The 18,640-nt window shown below is 46.9% G+C and overlaps 1 protein-coding gene across 1 annotated transcript; it reads right to left on the reverse strand.

Annotated features, from left to right (window-relative positions):
* Positions 1-1,393: 1,393 nt before the first annotated feature.
* LOC123443887 lies at positions 1,394-4,970 on the reverse strand. Its single transcript, XM_045120433.1, has 5 exons — positions 4,550-4,970; positions 4,354-4,434; positions 2,084-2,154; positions 1,946-2,011; positions 1,394-1,865 (listed from the first exon to the last, which is right to left on the reverse strand). Exons 1-5 carry the CDS (start codon positions 4,611-4,613, stop codon positions 1,608-1,610), a joined length of 540 nt encoding a protein of 179 aa, XP_044976368.1. The 5' UTR covers positions 4,614-4,970; the 3' UTR covers positions 1,394-1,607.
* Positions 4,971-18,640: the final 13,670 nt, after the last annotated feature.

Genomic DNA, 18,640 nt, shown 5'->3' on the forward strand with positions numbered 1-18,640 from the left:
GCCGAGGAGGAGGAGGGGGGGAAGAGGCGGTACAGGTGGAAACCGGAAGCAGTGCCACAGAAGAAGGGGGAATAGAAAGCGGGCGACGAACGCCAAACCAGCTGAACCCTACGTCAAGTGGACGTCCAAAGAAAATGAGTGCCTTGCCGAAGTGTGGAAGACAGTTGGCATCAACCCGACCACCGGCATAAATCAGAACCGCGACACGTGTTGGGGGAGAATCAAAACGGCATTCAACGAACGCAAACTGGTCGACCCTGACTTCGCCGACATGTTTCGTCCATCGGCCCTAGTTCGTCGCATCGCCATGTGCTTTGCCGACATGTTTCTTCTGCCGTTTTGTGCAGATGCTTCAGATGTTCGCCATGTACCACACTGACAACGAGGACCAAGAGTTCGGGTTCCTTCACGTGTTCTCTAGGATCGACATGTGCGAGAAGTGGAGGAAGTTCGGCTCGCTCTCGACAAGGCCAAGGAGACCTACAACCCAGACCCGCCTGCCCCGGCTACGACAGAAGGGCGCCCAGATGGCACAAAAAAAAGTTAGGACGACGAGGGACGCGACGCCCGCTACCCAACGAATGCAGCTTTGATCGAGCAATGTATCGCTGACGTCAAGAGCAGCGCTGCCAGGAGGGATGAGAAATTCGATGCGCGATGGTCGGCGTTGATGATCAGCGTCGCTGCGAGGAACACCGATTTGGAGTTCTTGATGGGGGCAGACACGTCGATGGTGGACGAGAAGGTGAAGGCTTGGTATATAGTACAGCGTGACCTCATCTTAAGCCAGATGCCATCGTCGACGATGACCAACGTCGCTCCGAGGAACACCGATTTGGAGTTCTTGATGGGGGCAGACACGTCGATGATGGACGAGAAGGTGAAGGCTTGGTATATAGTACAGCGTGTCCTCATCTTAAGCCAGATGCCATCGTCGACGATGACCACAATCGCGACCGCAACTACGCCGAGCCATGGAGAGCGCACGCCGACCGCGAGCCCGACGACCAACAGCCCGACAACACTGATGATGAGCCCGACTACACCAACGACGACCCCAACCAGTCCCGCGGTAGAGGAGCCGCGCGGTAGAGGAGCCACACCCCGTCGAGTCGACCGTGTGATCCTTTTTTCCTTTCCTTTTGATCGTCGAACTATTGGTGTATTTGATCGCTGAACTATGGCACTGATCACCGATTTGTGGCATAACATTCACCGAACTCGCGACGTGTTTTGGACAGCGGGAAAGAGAAATTTAGAAAAATTGGTGTATTGAGGTCGAAACCTTGGTGCGGGGCTGAAAACTCGCTCACCCGCAGGCCAAGAATAGCGTCGACGAAACGTCAAAAAGGCTATTGACGGGGCGCTGGGAGCCAAACGGCTGGAGATGCTCTTACACGACATGCGAGGTGGAGTCATGCTTATTAGGCTAGATGGGTTTGCACATAGCATACATACCCAGTTAACCTGAGCATCACACAGCACAGAATTAGGTGTTCCATGCAGGCTCTTGATTTAACATCAGGTCTTGGGGCACTACATTCTGCCGAACTTTCTTTGAGAAGCAGCAAAGCTCCTGCCCTTGTTTGTCAAGGATGACAAGGATCCTAGTTGAGAACAACAATCTTCTGTCTTTTATTGGGCTTCTTACCGTTGGCTGGATGAGCGTCTGGTTTATCTGGATTGCCACATTTTTCTTTGCTAGGCATTTCAGGCTCATCCTCACCATCTTCATCGCTATCATCTTCTGAGTCAGACGAGCTGCTGGCAAATGAACTTCCTGCGGGTGGGAAGCTGCTCATTGTCGCCTCAGCTGCATCCACAGCTTGCTCTGAATAAAGATCAGCTACACCGAGAATCAAATCCTGCAAACAGAACCATGCTCATCAGTTAGCTCAGTAACACTGTTTTCTCCACCATGTCCCTGAGGATAGATTAGCTTTACCATCTCAATATATTCCTTTTCGTTTCCAGTAAGCGCTTCTATGTCATACTCCTCGGGAGGCTTATTCTGCACAAACATAAAATGGAGCTAAATAACAGAAGGGGCACTGATCTAACGCAAAATCAATTAGAAGCCTACCTGCCAATCAAGCTGCAATTTCTCATTGGCCTTTGCCATCTCTCCCAAGAAATCCTTCACTTTTCCAAGAACTAAGCAGCATTGCAACACCCAAGTTAAACAGAAATTCAGGGAACAACTACATAAGCCAACAAACAAATTCCTTTTGTGTCTGTTCGCTTTGGACATGTAAATATTTGTCAAACCTTTTCATTTATAAAATTACAACGTAGAGGTTTTCCCTATTATTTCAGTCAAAAAAGTGTACGACTCAAAGAAATTGTTTCACACAACAAACTATACTATGTTAAGAGCCTGTAAAAAATCATACAAGGCTCCCGTAGACGAAATTTGCGGAACGGCAGCCGCAGGCACACAATAGATCCACGCATACATCACCGGAATTCAACATGATTTTAAAAACGAGTAGTTCGCTCCATAAACATCACCGGAGTTCCATAGTTCATACAAACTTAAGATACTACGAGGGTACTTGGTTCTACGCGTCGGAGCCGTCCTGGGCTGGTGGTGGCTCGTTGCGCTGGAGGGTGTTGTAGATCAGCGTGCTACACAGGGTAGCCTCGAGCTGGAAATCCTCCAGGAGCCCCGACATGCGTGCGGCCACAGCTGCATCTCCGGCAATCTCCCTCACCGCAAACCATGCCTGCTCGGCCTCCCTACAGCGTTGGAGGGCTGGGCCGGATCAAACAGGTCGCCGAGGCGACGGAAGTTGGCCCAAGCCCTGCATTGTGGACTTGGCGCAGCACTTGCACATCGCCTCCCTCTGCCTGTCCGACACGGGAGGACGAAGGCCAGAGCCGTCACGACCGTTGAATCCTTGTGGCACCCGAAGCCACCGCGGTCACCGAACCCCTGCCGCCACGCACCCACGATCGCCATCAAGATTTGCTGCTGCAAAACGCTCCCAGAGAGGGTTCAATTTCTCATCGGAGTGGAAGAAATGCGGCAGAGAGGGAAAGGGCGGATGGATACCCTAAATCGCCCGGGCGCCGGTATATATAGCGGATGTGAGGGCAGTTTACAGGCCTCCCGTAAACCTTTTACGGGCCAGGCCGTTTTTTTGGGGCTGTCTCATATAACGGCCAGAAAAGCGTAGTTCGCCGGGCATTTAAGGGATCAGCTAGAGATGCTCTTAAACGCCCGGCAAACTACGCTTTTCCGGCCATTATACGGGACAGCACAAAAAACTAGCCCAAGCAGATAGCGGAAAAACGGCCCGGCCCGTAAACCGCCCTCTCATCCTACGACAAATCGACCCCTCCAATGACAAAACGACCCCGCTCCGCTAGCATTTTGCCGTGGTTTGCAAAAGCGATCTTGGCGGCGATGGCAACCGCGGGAGCGGGGCGTGGCGACGGCAGGGGGCAGGCCACCGTGGGGCCGCGGGGGTGTCGGTGGCCATGGCGGCTTTGCCGCCCGCAAGCGTCATAACAATGACGAGGCCTCCAGCTCCGGCCTCCGGTTTCCCGTGTCGGACAAACAAAGGGAGGCAGCGCGACGTGAGGTCCCGCAACGCCGGGGCGACGGCTTGGGCCAACTTTCGTCGCCTCGGTGAGCCCTCCAGCGCTGTAGGGATGCCGAGCTCGCGTGGTTCGCGGCGAAGGAGGCCGCCGCAGCCGAAGATGTAGCTGCGGCCGCCCGCGCGCCGGCGCTCCTAGAGGAGTTCCAGCTGCAGGCGACCCTCTGCAGCACGCTGATGTACAAGACTCTCCACGGCAAGGAGCCCCCGTCCCGCCACGGCAGCGACAACGACTCCAACGACAAGTAGATCTATGTTATGCGTGTTTAAATATCGGTGGTGTTTAATTTTGATTTGTATTAAAAACTCCCCTATGCTATGTGTGAGATGAACTCCTCTATGCTATGCTATGCTTGTGATGAACTCCCCTATGCTATGCTATGCTTGTGATGAACTCCGGCGAGATGTTTTAGCGCGAACTGGTATGTTTAAATTTGCAGGATCAATAGGCAGGATCTGTTCTTGCTGCACTCCTGATGTCCTGCAAAAACGTTTACGGGATATGCTCTAACAGCCCCAACAAGGCAGTTTTCCAGTCAAGCGAACCTAAATAACCGTATGGTTCAAGGTCGTTCTAAACAAAAACCAGCAAGCTGGACAGTGCCATTGATGAATGACTTGGAAGAACTAGGGTGAACACATACATGTTCATATGATTCTCTAATGAGCTTGGACTAAACAAACATAATAAATCTCGCGCAACGGTTCATCTATTTTCGGAGCTTCACAGAGTAGCAACAAGAACAGATACCTTGGCTCTTTGGGAGTGGGTCAGTGGGAGGCCCCGCCTTGCGCTTGACCTTGTGCTGGTCTCTGCTCACCAACAGCGATTCTGCAAACCACACCAAAACATTGCAAAGGAGGAAGACAAACAACAACCAGAGAGGAATTTGGGAAGGCAAAGGGGCATGAGAAGGGGGAGGCGGGGACGGGGATGAGAGCTGCACCGATGAAGGATGGTGGCTTGGGCCCCGAGGGGAAGTCCAGGAGCTCCTTGCTAGGCTCCCCCATGGCTTCCTAAGAACGGGAGAGAAGGTCACCACGACTCCGCGCAGTGCGACGCTGGCGTGGAGATCGATACAGAGGCGACACTGCGCGTGCGGACAGCCAGCCACGGCACGTTCGACGGCGGCGGCGCAGGACGCATGCGCGTCTACCCGAGCACGCGCGGACGGCGAGTGCGGCCGGTGGGGAGTTGGGGACGGTCGAGGAACTGGGCTCGAGAGCAGCGGCCGAACGGCGTCTAGAAGCGTGGGCGGAGCGAGCGTGCCGGTCGATGGGGCCGGGGACGTCCAGGAGGAGGACGGGCGAGGTGAGGCAGAGAGAGAAGAGGAAACGAGAAAGATTGTATAGGCGCGTGCGTGGGCGGCGGCGGGGAGGACGCAGGATGGATCGGACGCTAGGGCTTGGGGGTAGCAAACTAGCGACTGCCTGTTGGGCTCATCTACTGCGGGGATGGGCCTCCTCTAGGTGATAATCTGCCTTGTCTTAAAAAAGAGGTGATTTGTCTAAAAAAAAGAGAGGTGATGACCTGTCTTTTTTTTTTGACGGGAAAGAAAAGTTGATGATCTGGTTAATGAAAGTTCCAGATGGATGGAACCCTGCTTATCCCAGAAGTGGAAAAACCAGAAAAGTTTTCTTAGCTGAGACAGATTAGTATATGTAATGTGGTATATAAAGTCATATCAAAATTAGTGATTGCAAGGCACAAAGTTCTGCTTACTACAATCATTAGCGAGACTCGGAGTGACATTGTATCCGATCGGGTCATTACGTCTAAAGTCATCATGGCATATGAGTGCTTGCATACAATTTACATGCAAGTGGTCGGGGCTATCCGCTACGCAGTTCCGCAAAGCAAACCCGCTAAATGCCCGCTGGACAGACCCCATCATCAAAAGCGGGCTCAAGCAACATGTACGCTTGTCCAACATGCATCTCGGCATCCCGCGTGTCCCGTGTTACGTACAAAGAAGAAAACTGGTACGACATGCCTCGTCGGATGTGTCGGTCGACCGTTCTCCCTTGCCAACTTCACTTATCATCGTGAATGATCTTCCCCCTGTGCGCGACGGCGGGAGTTTTACGGGCATCTGAGTGCCCAACATGGCCTGTAGGCCACCGGCCTGGTATGCTCTTGTTGCGGCGTTGATACGTCCCAAATGTATCTATAATTTCTGCTTGTTTCATGATCTTTTGGATGACATTGTTATATGTTTTGCTACACTTTTATATCATTTTACACATATTTGGACTAACCTACTAACTCAGTGCACCTAGTGTCAGTTCCTGTGTGCTGATGTCTATTTTTCAGGGGCTTTTACCCAATTTTTCGAAGTCCCATAAATCCCGAGAAAAATATATAAAACTTCGTGTACAAATTGACAACATCTATGTACTCGTTGGGAGCAAAGTTATTTGTGTGTGTGCAGGTCCACGTCTTCTGCTAGACACGGGCAGCGGACACCTACTTGTTGATCCTAGGAGTCCTCCCGGTTTGATAAACCTTACAGTCTTTGTGTGAGGGAAAACTTGTTGCCGACTACATCTGAACCTTCCACTTGGGGTAACCAACAAGGTGCAAGAAGTATATGCATCATCTCGTCATCAAGCAAAGTTTTCTGGCGCCGTTGCCGGGGATTCCAGTCTTCAAGATATGGGAGTTGCACGCTATCTTTTACCTTTGCTTTTTAGTCTTGTTAGTTTGCTTTCTAGTTTTTGCTTTAGAGTCTTTTACCAAAAACCACAAAAAAATCAGTTACTTTGCTTTGTTTAGTCAGTATGTCTAAGTCCTTTGCCTCTAGCGTTGCACCCGAAGGAGAGATTCTCATCTTCAAACAAAGGGTCGGAGAAAGTTTGAAAGATGCTTGGTATAGAATTAAAAATTCTCAAGATAGAGCCACCAAGAAGCAATCCACCACTATTTTACTTAGACATTTTTATGTTGGTATTACTTCTTGGCACAGGTTTGTTCTAGACACAGCAATAGGAGGGAATTTCTTGGAAGCTCCCATAGGGGAGGCTCTTAACGTTATGGAAAATCTTGTCGGAATCCCACCTATTGTTGACATAAAGGATGATATCACTTTAGCTCACATTATGAGTTAACTAGAGAAGATAGAGCTAGAGATGCCAAGCATGAGTAAAATAAATGAAGTAGATCGTAGCATTCAAGGGAACTTAAATAGACTTGATAGCTCCATGCACAAAATTTATAAATTTTTGGAGACCCTTAAATCCCATGATATGGATCGTTCTAGGATTGATAAGATAGAGGATATTTTTGAAACTTTAGGAACTACTCTATCCTTCATCAAGACTAAAAAGGTAGAAACCCCCGCAAGGAAGGGACCTAGGTTTGTTAACGTACCCAAGGTTCCTCAATCCAAAACAAATATACCTATTGCTAGGGGTGTTGAAACTGCGAAGACCTTGGAAGAGATACCTCTCTTAAATAGAATTAGAAATGAAATTCCAATTGGTCTTACTACCTTTGCTTTTGTTCCTAGAAGTGCTGCAACTAAGCCTCTCTCTGAGAGTCCTCTTAACACTAGTTGTAATATTGAAGAGCTTTTTGATGATTTTTGTGATGGTTCAATTGATACCACTTGATCTTTTTGCATTATGCCTAGCTCAAAGGCATAAAAGAAAGCGCTTGTTGGGAGGCAACCCAATTTGTTTTTACTTTCTGTTTTAGTGGTCTTGATGCTTGTTACTACTGTAGCAACATCATTGTATCTTTATTTTTAAGCTTTGTGCCAAGTTATAGCCTCTGATTACAAGAAAGTTTAAAAGTTGTGACATGTTGTCCAGAAACACATTCTGTCTGCTTGACGAAAAATTTCGCCAAAAATCATCATATCATCTTTTTGATCTGAATTATTTTGACAGCATGCTCTACATAATTTTCTTTCTGGCATCTGCCCTGAGTTTTTTTATTTGAGTTACAAAAGAGCCCCGAAAAAAATATTTACCACCTGTTGTTCCGTTTTTCACAGATTCTGCCACGTTTTGCATTTTTATTGTTTTGCAAATCTTAAGGTTGCTTTTCCTTTGCAAAAACCTTTTGGAAATCATGATAAATAGTAGCTTCTCATGAAAATCTTTATTTCTAGTAGGTAATGAATTATTTTATCATGGGTACTAACCACTCTAATCAGCTTATGATGAGTTTCGTATGAAGGGAGTTTTCAAGTATGCGATGGGAGATGATAAAAGAAGATACACGAGTGTCAAGCGCTCAAGCTTGGGGATGCCCACATGCACCCCAAGAAATATTCAAGGAGACTCAAGCGTCTAAGCTTGGAGATGCCCCCGTGCATCCCCTTCTCTATCAACAATCATCAGTTCGTCCATCCCCATGCCATATCTTTATTACTTCATATGTTATGTGTTATGCTTGGAGCGTCCCGCTCTTTACTTTTTAGTTTTTTTAGTTTTTTGCTGTTCATAACAAGTCAGAACCTACCCTACCTTGTTTGGGAGAGAAACACGCTCCATTCCACTCTAGAACACAACATAGGTTTTCATGCTTATCATTTTTGTGTGTTCTCTATCTTTACTTAGCTACTGTCGTGCTTAGCTCTTATTTTTCATGCTATACATTTTTAAGAGATTTTATTTAGGTTGATTTTGGAACTCTTGTGAGTTATCATGCTTATCTTGTTTAGAGAGTTGGCTCATTGCACTGAGTTGTGTGTCTTGCATGAGTAGGTAATTAAGATTGCTATTTAAGTATAGGAGTAACTTGCAATAGTTTTGAGGTATTGATTTGAGTAATGTTTGGACTATTGGTGCCAAGAGCTTCAGCCTATTAGTGATAGGTGTCGTATTTTGGTAAATCCGTGTGTTTTTCAAAAACTAAAAATTTGTTGAGAACTCTAGCTACTAAATTGATCGCTAACCTCTCGAGGGGTTGGAATATATAGAGTACCCTCACGTTACCATGAGTCGAGGATGCGCAAGGATATCCAAACCCCCAAACACTCCTCCTCGGGGTACTTGTCTCTTTGTGAATTTCCTAACTAGATAGAGAGTTACCGATAATAAGTGTATGAGTTCTTCGGACTAATGTGAGTATTCGATTGTTGGCACTCCCACCATCCATATTTTGCTAGCCTCTTCGGTACCGTGCATTTCCCTTTCTCATCTTGAGAGTTGGTGCAAACTTCGCTGGTGCATCCAAACCCATGACATGATACGCTCTGTCATACATAAGCCTCATTATATCTGTGCTCAAAACAGCCACCATACCTACCTATTAAGGCTTTTTCATATCCTTTCCGAGATACATTGTCATGCAACATCTACCATCTCATGACTTGGTATTCACATCATACATGCTTTTGCTTGATCGAGGAGCCGCATGATAGTTGGGCCTTGTCCATATTATTGCTACATGACGCGCTAGTATCATTGCATATCATGCTACACTGGCAAAGGCATACATTTGCATAAATCATGATAGTTTTCACTTGTCTTTATGTTGAGTACTTCTTATAAAGTGTGATGATCTTCTTTTTATTCTTGTAAAACATAGAGTGTTGCCCTTAAGTGAGGAAAAGATCCCAAAGAGGACAAATGAAAAGATCCCAAAGTGGACAAATGAAAAGATCCCAAAGAGGACAAATGAGAGATAAATAGAAAGATCCAAAGAGGCCACAAAAAAATAGAAATAAATAAAAAATAAAAAGGAAATAAAAAGAGAGAAGGGGGCAACACTACTATTCCTTTTGAAAGATCCACACTCGTACTCCATTGCTATATTTGTACTACATAGAGATTATCATTCATGCATAACTATATGGGGACCCTTACACTATAGGACTTGGTTTGCGTATTCCAATGATGAGCCTCCTCAAATGAGCTCTAGGTCTTCATGAGCAAACAAGTTGGATGCACCCCCACTAGTTCTATTGGAGAGCTTACCTTAGCTCATATGTGCATCCGTTACATGGCAATCCCTACTCCTCGCATCATATCTATCATTTGGCTTTCTCTCGCCTATGGTTGTCCTCATTGATGTGAGCCTTTCACACCTTTTTGTCTTCCTTCCCCATCATTATTCCATTTGCCATCCTAAGTGCCAACACATCTTGCTTACGCTCATCCATTGCATGAGTGCCCAAAGTCGAAAGGGAGAGGACAATTTTGACTTGTGCGTGAGTAGTGGTCTGGGGATGAGTCAAAATAAGATTCTGAAGGAGACCAAGTGTGAAGTTTAGTAGATTGAGTTCTCAATTAAAAAAATTATGATCTCAACCCATATCCCACTTCTTGCACGCAAACACCATTTGGAGACATTCGAGCCACGGACAACGAGAGCTCTTGCACCTTTATGTTCTTACTTTGCTAAACTCAATACTAGATATAGACTCTTGCTTGTTATTGTCTTGACTTGAATTGCACATCTTACTTGCTTTACTTTGAAGTTCTTATATGTGTGTTAGCATGTCACCACAAAAATTATTGTGTTATCATTTACCTACTCGAGGACGAGCAGGAATTAAGCTTGGGGATGTTGATACGTCCTAAATGTATCTATAATTTCTGCTTGTTCCATGATCTTTTGGGTGACATTGTTATATGTTTTGCTACACTTTATATCATTTTACACATATTTGTACTAACCTACTAACTTAGTGGACCCAGTGCCAGTTCATGTCTGCTGATGTCTATTTTGCAAGGGCTTTTACCCAATTTTCCGAAGTCCCAAAAATCCCAAGAAAAATATATAAAAAATCAGCGTACCAGAAGCTTCCACATCACCGAAGATGGGCTAGAGGGGGAACAGGGGCCTCCCATGCGACCTGTGGGCGCGACCCACCCCTAGGCCGCGCCGGGAGGCTGCCTGGGTGGGTCCCACGCCATCCGGTGCCCTCCTTCCGCCTATATTTACTCCTCCGAGAGAAAACCCTTGGGGGAGATCCAGAATCGCGAATTTCTCCATCGTTTCGCCGCCGCCAGGCTTCCGAGATTGGGAGCGTCACGAGACCTCTTCCCGGCACCCTGCCGGAGGGAGGATTGACCTCCAGGAGCTTCTCCACCGCCATGGACGCTTCCCGGACATGCCGTGAGTAGTCCTCCTTGGACCATGAGTCCATGACCAATAGCTATGTGATGTCTTCTCTCCAATCTTGTGCTTCCATGATTAGCCCTTGTGAGCTGCCCTACATGATCAAGGCTTCTATGTAATTCTCTTGCTATTGCTATGCTCAGTTTTTTGGGATCTGATGGATTATGAGATTATGTTTAGATTTTTATGAGTTATATATTTGATTATCCTTTTATATTATGTACCTTAGTTATTCATGCATGTTCCCCGTTGCTATTTATTGCTTTGGCCGAGTAGTAGATTGTAACTCCAAGAGGGAGTGTTATGCATGATCGTGGATTCATGCCCCTCGATGTATATCTTGAGCGACAAAAACATGAGACTAGGGGATGTGTTGTTGCCACCAGGGATAAAACAACAATGCTTGTGACCGCGGTTGCAAGGATTGTTTACCTTACGCATAGTTCGTTAATGCAGTCTTCCGTTGCTTTGAGTTTACACTTTGGGTGGGGCTCGCAACTTAATACCGGCGAGATGTTCTGTATAGATATCTCAAGGTGGATGATTAGTAAGTAGATGTTGATGAATAAACGGTCTACTTGTCTTGGCATACTGCCCATTACTATTGAACCTCAAACTATCAAGTAGCATAATTAGCATTGCAGTGCGTTCATAATTCTGTCAATTGCCCAACTGTAATTTGTTTAGCCAAGCATAGTTGTTTATCATCTTTTGGGAGAGAGACATCACTAGTGAACATCATGTGACTCCGGTCCATATCACCATCGTTGCTTACACCTCCATCATTTACCGCTTTATTTACTTTTCTATTGCAATCACTATTACTATTCCCGCTTGTGTTTTGATCATTTGCAAACTACAAGGCCGGAGAGATTGACAACCTCTCTGTACTCGTTGGGAGCAAAGTTATTTGTGTGTGTGCAGGTCCACGTCTTCTGCTAGACAGGGGCAACGGACACCTACTTGTTGATCCTAGGAGTCCTCCTAGTTCGATTAACCTTACAGTCTTTGTGTGAGGGAAAACTTGTTGCTGACTACATATCAACCTTCCACTTGGGGTAACCAACGAGGAGCGAGAATTATATACATCATCTCGTCATCAAGCAAAGTTTTCTGGCGCCGTTGCCGAGGACTCCAGTCTTCAAGATAGGGGAGTTGCACACTATCCTTTACCTTTGCCTTTTAGTCTTGTTAGTTTGCTTTCTAGTTTTTGCTTTAGAGTCTTATACCAAAAACAACAACAAAATTAGTTGCTTTGTTCTTGCTTGTTGCCGCTGCTATGGGTTCCACTGAAAACACCAAGTTGTGTGACTTAGTCACAACAGCAATGACTTTATCTGCACTCCTATTGCTGCTCCAGCCACTTGGGCTACCTCCTATGAGATTAAACCTGCTTTACTGAACCTAGTTATGAAAGATCAATTCTCCGGTGGTGGAGATGATGTTGCCTTGCACTTGAACAATTTTGTTGAGCTTTGTGATATGCAAAAATATAAATAAGTATATGGTGATATTGTTAAACTTAAGCTTTTTCCTTTCTCCTTGAGAGGAGGAGCTAAAGTGTGGCTTCAATCTTTGCCTAGGAATAACATAATTCTTGGGATAAGTGCAATGATGCTTTTATTGGGAAGTATTACCCGCCTGCTAAGATTGTCCAATTAATAAGTAACATTATTAATTTTAGACAATTGGATAATGAACATGTTGCTAGAGCTTGGGAACGTATGAAATCTCTTGTTAAGAATTGTCCTACATATGGTTTGACTACTTGGATGCTTATCAAAACTTTCTATGCAGGATTGAACTTTACCTCACGGAATTTGTTAGACTCGGCCGCGGGAGGAACCTTTATGTCAACTACACTTGGTGCTGCCACAAAGCTATTGGATGAGATGATGACAAATTATTCTCAATGGCACACCAAGAGATCATATATTTGATTATCCTTTTATATTATGCTCCTTAGTGATTCATGCATGTTCTCCGTTGCTTTTTATTGCTTTGGCCAAGAAGTAGATTGTAACTCCAAGAGGGAGCGTTATGCATGATTGTGGGTTCAGGCCCCTCGATGTCTAGCTTGAGTGACAGAAACATGAGACTAGGGGATCTGTTTGTTGCCACCAGGGAGAAAACAACGGTGCTTGTGACCCCGGTTGCAAGTATTGTTTACCTTACGCATAGTTCGTTAATGTAGTTGTTCGCTGATTTGAGTTTACACTTTGGGTGGGGATCACAACTTAATACCGGAGAGATGTTTTGGATAGATATCTCAAAGTGGATGATTAGTAAGTAGATGCTGATGAATAAACGATCTACTTGTCTTGGCGTACTACCCATTACTATTGAACCTCTAAGTATCAAGGAGCATAATTAGCATTGCGGTGCAATCATAATTTTGTCAATTGCCCAACTATGATTTGTTTACCCAAGCATAGTTGTTTATCGTCTTTTGGGACAGAGACATCACTAGTGAACATCATGTGACTCCGGTCCATATCACTATCATTGTTTACACCTCCATCATTTACCGCTTTCATTTACTTTTTCGTTGCAATCTATTACCTTCCCGCTTGTGTTTTGATCCTTTGCAAACTACAAGGCCGGAGAGATTGACAACCTCTCTGTACTCGTTGGGAGCAAAGTTATTTGTTGTGTGTGCAGGTCCACGTCTTCTGCTAGCGCCAGGGTGGAACACACCTACTTGTTGAGCGTAGGAGTCCTCCTGGTTCGATAAACCTTACAGTCTCCGTGTAAGGGAAATTTGGTGTTGACTACATCTCCACCTTCCACTTGGGGTATCCAATGAGGGGCGAGAAGTATATCCATCAACTCGTCATCAACGCAGCAGCCATGCCGGCCTGACTGGGCGGGGGCGAAGAGCAGCTGGGCCCTGCAGGCAGGCGGAGCGTTGGGCGCGGCCCAAGCCAATGCTCGAGCGGGCGCTCGGCTCGCCCTCGCGAGGCGAGGTCAGTGGAGGCTAGAGGCTAACGGCGGCGCTAGTCAGTGCCAACCATGGCAGCGGGGACGACGAGGAGGAGCACGGGAATGCGCGGATCCGGCTAGGGCGGACCGGTTCCCGGCGACGCGATGGTCTCATGCGACTTGGACGAGGAGATCCGACGCGGCTTCATGGCGCAGCGTGCTCCACCTACGGCCATAGAGAGGAAGGGAGCCGGGGTGAGAGAGAGATTGAGAGGAGAGGATGGGACGGAGAGGAAGAGGGGCGGCGCTCTGGCCTGGATGCTGCCGGCAGTGGTCTAGCCAGTGAGGTGGTGGGGCTGGCGTGAGGAGGACCGGCGGTGATGCGGCTCGGTGCTGCAACGGGGTCGGGGCAGCTTTGGGAACTTGGGGTTGCGACGGGGCGGCACGCCCGATTCGGGCCCGGGGAGGGCCCCAGATGGGCTCTGCGGGCCGCGCGGGTTGGAGGTGGGAGACAGGGAAGGAGGCGGCGACGGCTGGGATTGGGGCACGCGAAAATCGAGGTAATGGCTAGGGTTCCTAATTAGGAGGGACTGCCCTTCCTTTTATAGCAAGGATTTATGGTTAGGGGGATTTTTTAGTCTAATTTTGACCCTTCGATCGAGATCGGATGACTCCGGCGATGGCTAGGCATTAGGTCGGTCTAGATGGTCCGTGTAGGAGGCTATGGGCTGAGAAGATAGGGAAAATAGACCACCCAGCGAAGATTTTAAAATACAGAAACGTCCGACAAATAAACCGGCCATAGTGCCACTATATATTTAACAGATCGGGTATGAAACAAACTCCGATTGCGACGAAATTTGGCAGGAGGCCTACCTACATTAAAATAAGACCGCACGCCAAGTTTCAACCAATCCAAGAATGTTTCATACACACTATTAAAAATAATATTTTAACGATGTCGCAGGCGCGTGCGTGTGTGGTTGGTCTCGAAACGGTCAATGACAAAAACGGAGAGAACCGAGAACTAATAACGGATGCAAGTTTTGAAAACTGACGGCAACAGAGTGCCGATGCAATGCAGATGATGCGCATGATGCGATGATGAATCTTTCCTCAACACATGGTGCTTGCCACTATAGGATTAATAGGTTGGAAGAGTAATAAACTTTATTGACTCAAGCACATGATTGAACTCGTGAAAGTAAAATATAGGCCCTTCGCAGAGGGAAGCAGAGGTTGTCATGCACTTTTAATTTGTTGGATGTGTGACCTCTTAATACAAAGACACGTCACTTTATATTGCCCCTTATGACATCAAACTTTATTATGCACTCTGTTGCTTTTATTACTTTTCCATCACAAGATCGTACAAAGCTTATTTTCCCTTGCAATAAAAGATCATACATATTTAGGAGCAATTTTTATTGCTTGATGCACCGATTAAAACTTACTTGAAGGATCTTACTCAATCCATATGTAGGTATTGTGGACTCTCATGGAAAGAAACTGGGTTTCACGGTTATGGATGCATAGGTAGTATCTCTACTTAGTGCAAAATTTTCATGTGAATATAAGCAAGCATCACATGTTGAAGGATCCAATACCATATAACTTCTATGTGAATATAAACTACCATGATCATTAAGTTGTCTTCCATGTCCAACATCAACACTTGATCATTATATAATATTTGATGAAGGATCACAATCATAAAAGGTGTCCAAGATAGTATATTTGTATGCAAGTGGCCTCTCCTCTATCTTAATCTTGCTTAGATTGCAACAATGACTAATACTATGTTTGTTTACTATCAACAACTTTTATCACTTACACCACTTTTGTGTGAAGTCGTTACTTCTCATGAGAGGAGCATAAGATCTTTATCTTTCTTTTTATTGCCATGTTATGATGATGGGTGCCCACGGGTAAAGCACAAAAGTCAACTAATCTTTATTATATAACTCACATACTCGATTACAGGGATAGATGGAAATCAAAAGAAGAATCCTAAGCAAAGCAAATCTGAAATTTATTTCTCTAAATCAGGGAGCAACTAAGGATTGAACTAAGATAGATAGTAATGATGGAAGTGATGGTGATACGATACCAGGGAACCTCCCCCAAGCTTGGGGCAAGCCAAGGGTGGTGACCATACCCACGTACTCAAGCGTTCACCTCAGGTGATGGTGGTGGTGTAGTAGGGGTGTCCTCGTGTGACAGCCCGATGCCGACGTTCCAGAAGATTCTCCTTCTATTCCGTTTTCGTCGTGTGTCTATTTTCTTTTGTCGCATCATCATCGCATCATGCGCATCATCTGCATTGCATCGGCATCTCCGTTGCCGCCAGTTTTCAAAACATGCATCCGTTGTTAGTTGCCGGTTCTCGTCGTTGACCGTTCTGAGCCCGACCGCACTCGCACGCGCCCGCGACATCGTCAAATACGTGTTTTAAAAGTGTGTGTAAAACTTTCTCTGATTGGGCTGAAACTTGACGTGCGGTCTTATTTAGTTATAGCCAGGCCACCTGTCAAATTTCGTCGCAATCGGAGTCCGCCTGGTACCCGAACGGTCGATCGTAACGGCACCGTATTCGGTATATCGTGGGACGTTCGTCGGCATTTTAAAAATACGTTGCTGGGTCGCCCATCTTCCCTCTCATCTTAGCCAACACCACTCTACACAGCTAACCCTAACCCGCCTCTCCGACCGGACCGCACGATCGCGATCGAAGGGTCGAAAACCCCCCAGTTACCCTCCATCCTAGCCCCCTTCCTATAAAAGAAGCCCTCCCTGCCATTTTAGGCAAACCCTAGTGGCTGCCTCGATTTCCGCGCCCACCAACCCAGCCGCCGCCACCTGGTCTCCCTCCTCTCCCCGCAGCACCTCCTCCCCCAGCGATCGGCCCGCTCGAGCCCATCCGGGGCCCGCCGGGCCCGAACCGCCGCCGCCGCCCGTTTTGCTCCCGCAACCCTCGGCCTCGAGCTCCAGATCGGGATCCAGAGCGTCGTCGCTGCGCGCGGAGCCTTCCTTGGCCCCGCGCCATCCCTGGCCGCCGGCCGTGCCCCGGTCACCGGAACGAGCCGCCGCAGCTCTTCCCCCGCCGAGGTCCTGCTGCAGCTCGAAGTCACCGCCTTGGGAGCCTCGCCCCAACCGGAGCGCTGCTGCCGCCTCCCGTCGTCAGATCCGGGCCGGCAACCCCCGGATCCGGTCCCCTCCGGCCAGCCCCGCCTCTCTGCGCTCCTGTGGCGCCCCCCTCGCCGGACGTCCCTCGCCGGCCGCCGCCCCGTGTACCTGCAACCACCGCGCCAGCAGCTCTTGTCGTGGGGAGACGACCGCGTCTAGCCTTGGCTGGGCCCCGAGCCGGGCCAAGCCAGGCGCCCCCACAATGGCTAGCTCGCATTCGGCCCAGGCGCCCGAGGCCCAGGCTTCCCCAGTGGCCTGCCTCGCCAGCCGAGCAGACCGGCTTCGGCCCAGCTCGCCCCCTCCCCCCCGTCGGCCCATCTCTGCTGCCGCATCCCAACCGGCCCAGGTGAGCCTATTCGCGCCCCCAACGCTAGTTAGTATCCTGCGCCCACTGATTAGGCCCGTTAGTAATTTAGTAAAATTTGGAATTAATATAAATTCCAGAATATAGACGTATTTTAGAACGCGTGTAACTTTTTATCCGTGTGTCGGAACGAGGCGCGTAGCATACGGATTTCGTGTAGTTTTGCGCGTAGATTACGTTGGTGCAACTTGTATATTTGTTTGATTTAGTTTAGCATGCCTAATGCCTAGGTTTACGTGCTATCTAGATATGATAGTTGCTGAATTTATTTTCCGCGCAAGTCCGGTTAGCTCGAATGCCTTAGATAAAATGTCCATGTTTTAGGAACCTCTTTTCCATGTATTTTAGAGTAGCCATTGGTATTTTTGCGTGTAGGGTTTTGCCACTAGATTATTTTCCGTGCTTAGGTTTTTATCTCGCATTTACGTGTGGTGTTATTTTTGTTGTGCAACCCCACTTATTTTATATGTTTTCGGGGTAGAAAAATACATGGAATTTTTTTGTGCAATTAGTTTTAGCTTTTGAGAAAGTTAGTTCGCGAGATATTTTGCCCTGTCGCCCTCTTGTCTATTTCGTAGGATTTAATTTGTGCTTCATTTGAAGGAGGTGTCAACTAGAGAGTTGCCCTTTGATGTTTACTCTAGCCCCCTGGTATTTTGGTTGCAATAGAAATGCATGTTTCGGAGTGGTTTGCTTGCTCTCAAGTTGCTAGAAATAGTGATGTTTTGGAGGTGCTGAAATATTTCGAAGTCTGGAATCTGTTATATTTTATTGCTGTCTTGTCTTGCTTCTATCTTTTGATCTGTAGCTCTTTTGAGGTTGGTGCAATGGAGTTAGTTGTAGACCTTGTGATTCTCTAGCATCCTGTGAATTTTCATGCCATCTGGAGTCCTGCAGCTATTGGTTTTGCTGCTTTCAATATGCCCTCAGATCGAAAACTGCAGCTTCATAAACTGCTATTTTCACTAAGTCTGAAATAGTGTGTGAGATGTCATTTTGTGACTTCTTTCCCTAGTGATCCATGATGCCATGCTAGTTGTTGTTAGTTGTTTCTTGTAGTGCTTCTTGCCCTCTTTCGTGTCATGCCTTGGTTGAGTAGATTGGAGTTGTGTAGCTCGTAGTTGTGGGGTGTAGAAAATGCTATGTTGCTCATTTTGGCAGATTGTAGTGATTTCTTGTTTAGCTCGTAGTTTTTGATCCGTAGCTCCGTTTTGATCGTGTCCTATATGAAACTTGCTTAGAATCTCGTGTAGTTTCTTTTTATCTTGCTGGTTGTATGTTTTGAAGTGCTCGTGACCGTCGTTGCACACATTTTGCATTCATGCCATCATATCTTGCGGTGCCCGTATCTTTTGAACCGTAGCTCCGTTGGAGATGATCTCTATGTGTAAATTGCTTGTCACGACGCGTAGAATCACGTAAACCTATGTGTTTTTCTGTTTAACAACTAATTACACGCGTTAGTTCAGATCTGGACAGAATTGTAAATTA

This window comes from Hordeum vulgare, chromosome 3H, assembly GCF_904849725.1.
Source record: "Hordeum vulgare subsp. vulgare chromosome 3H, MorexV3_pseudomolecules_assembly, whole genome shotgun sequence".
In the NCBI taxonomy this organism is placed as follows: Eukaryota; Viridiplantae; Streptophyta; class Magnoliopsida; order Poales; family Poaceae; genus Hordeum; species Hordeum vulgare.

Excerpts from the sequence above, each read along its gene's own strand:
- LOC123443887 (XM_045120433.1), bottom strand. The coding sequence starts at position 4,613 with ATGGGGGAGCCTAGCAAGGAGCTCCTGGACTTCCCCTCGGGGCCCAAG. Across the intron at positions 2,155-4,353 it reads CCCACTCCCAAAGAGCCAAG|TTCTTGGAAAAGTGAAGGAT; the intron begins GTATCTGTTCTT and ends AATGCTGCTTAG. Across the intron at positions 2,012-2,083 it reads AATTGCAGCTTGATTGGCAG|AATAAGCCTCCCGAGGAGTA; the intron begins GTAGGCTTCTAA and ends ATGTTTGTGCAG.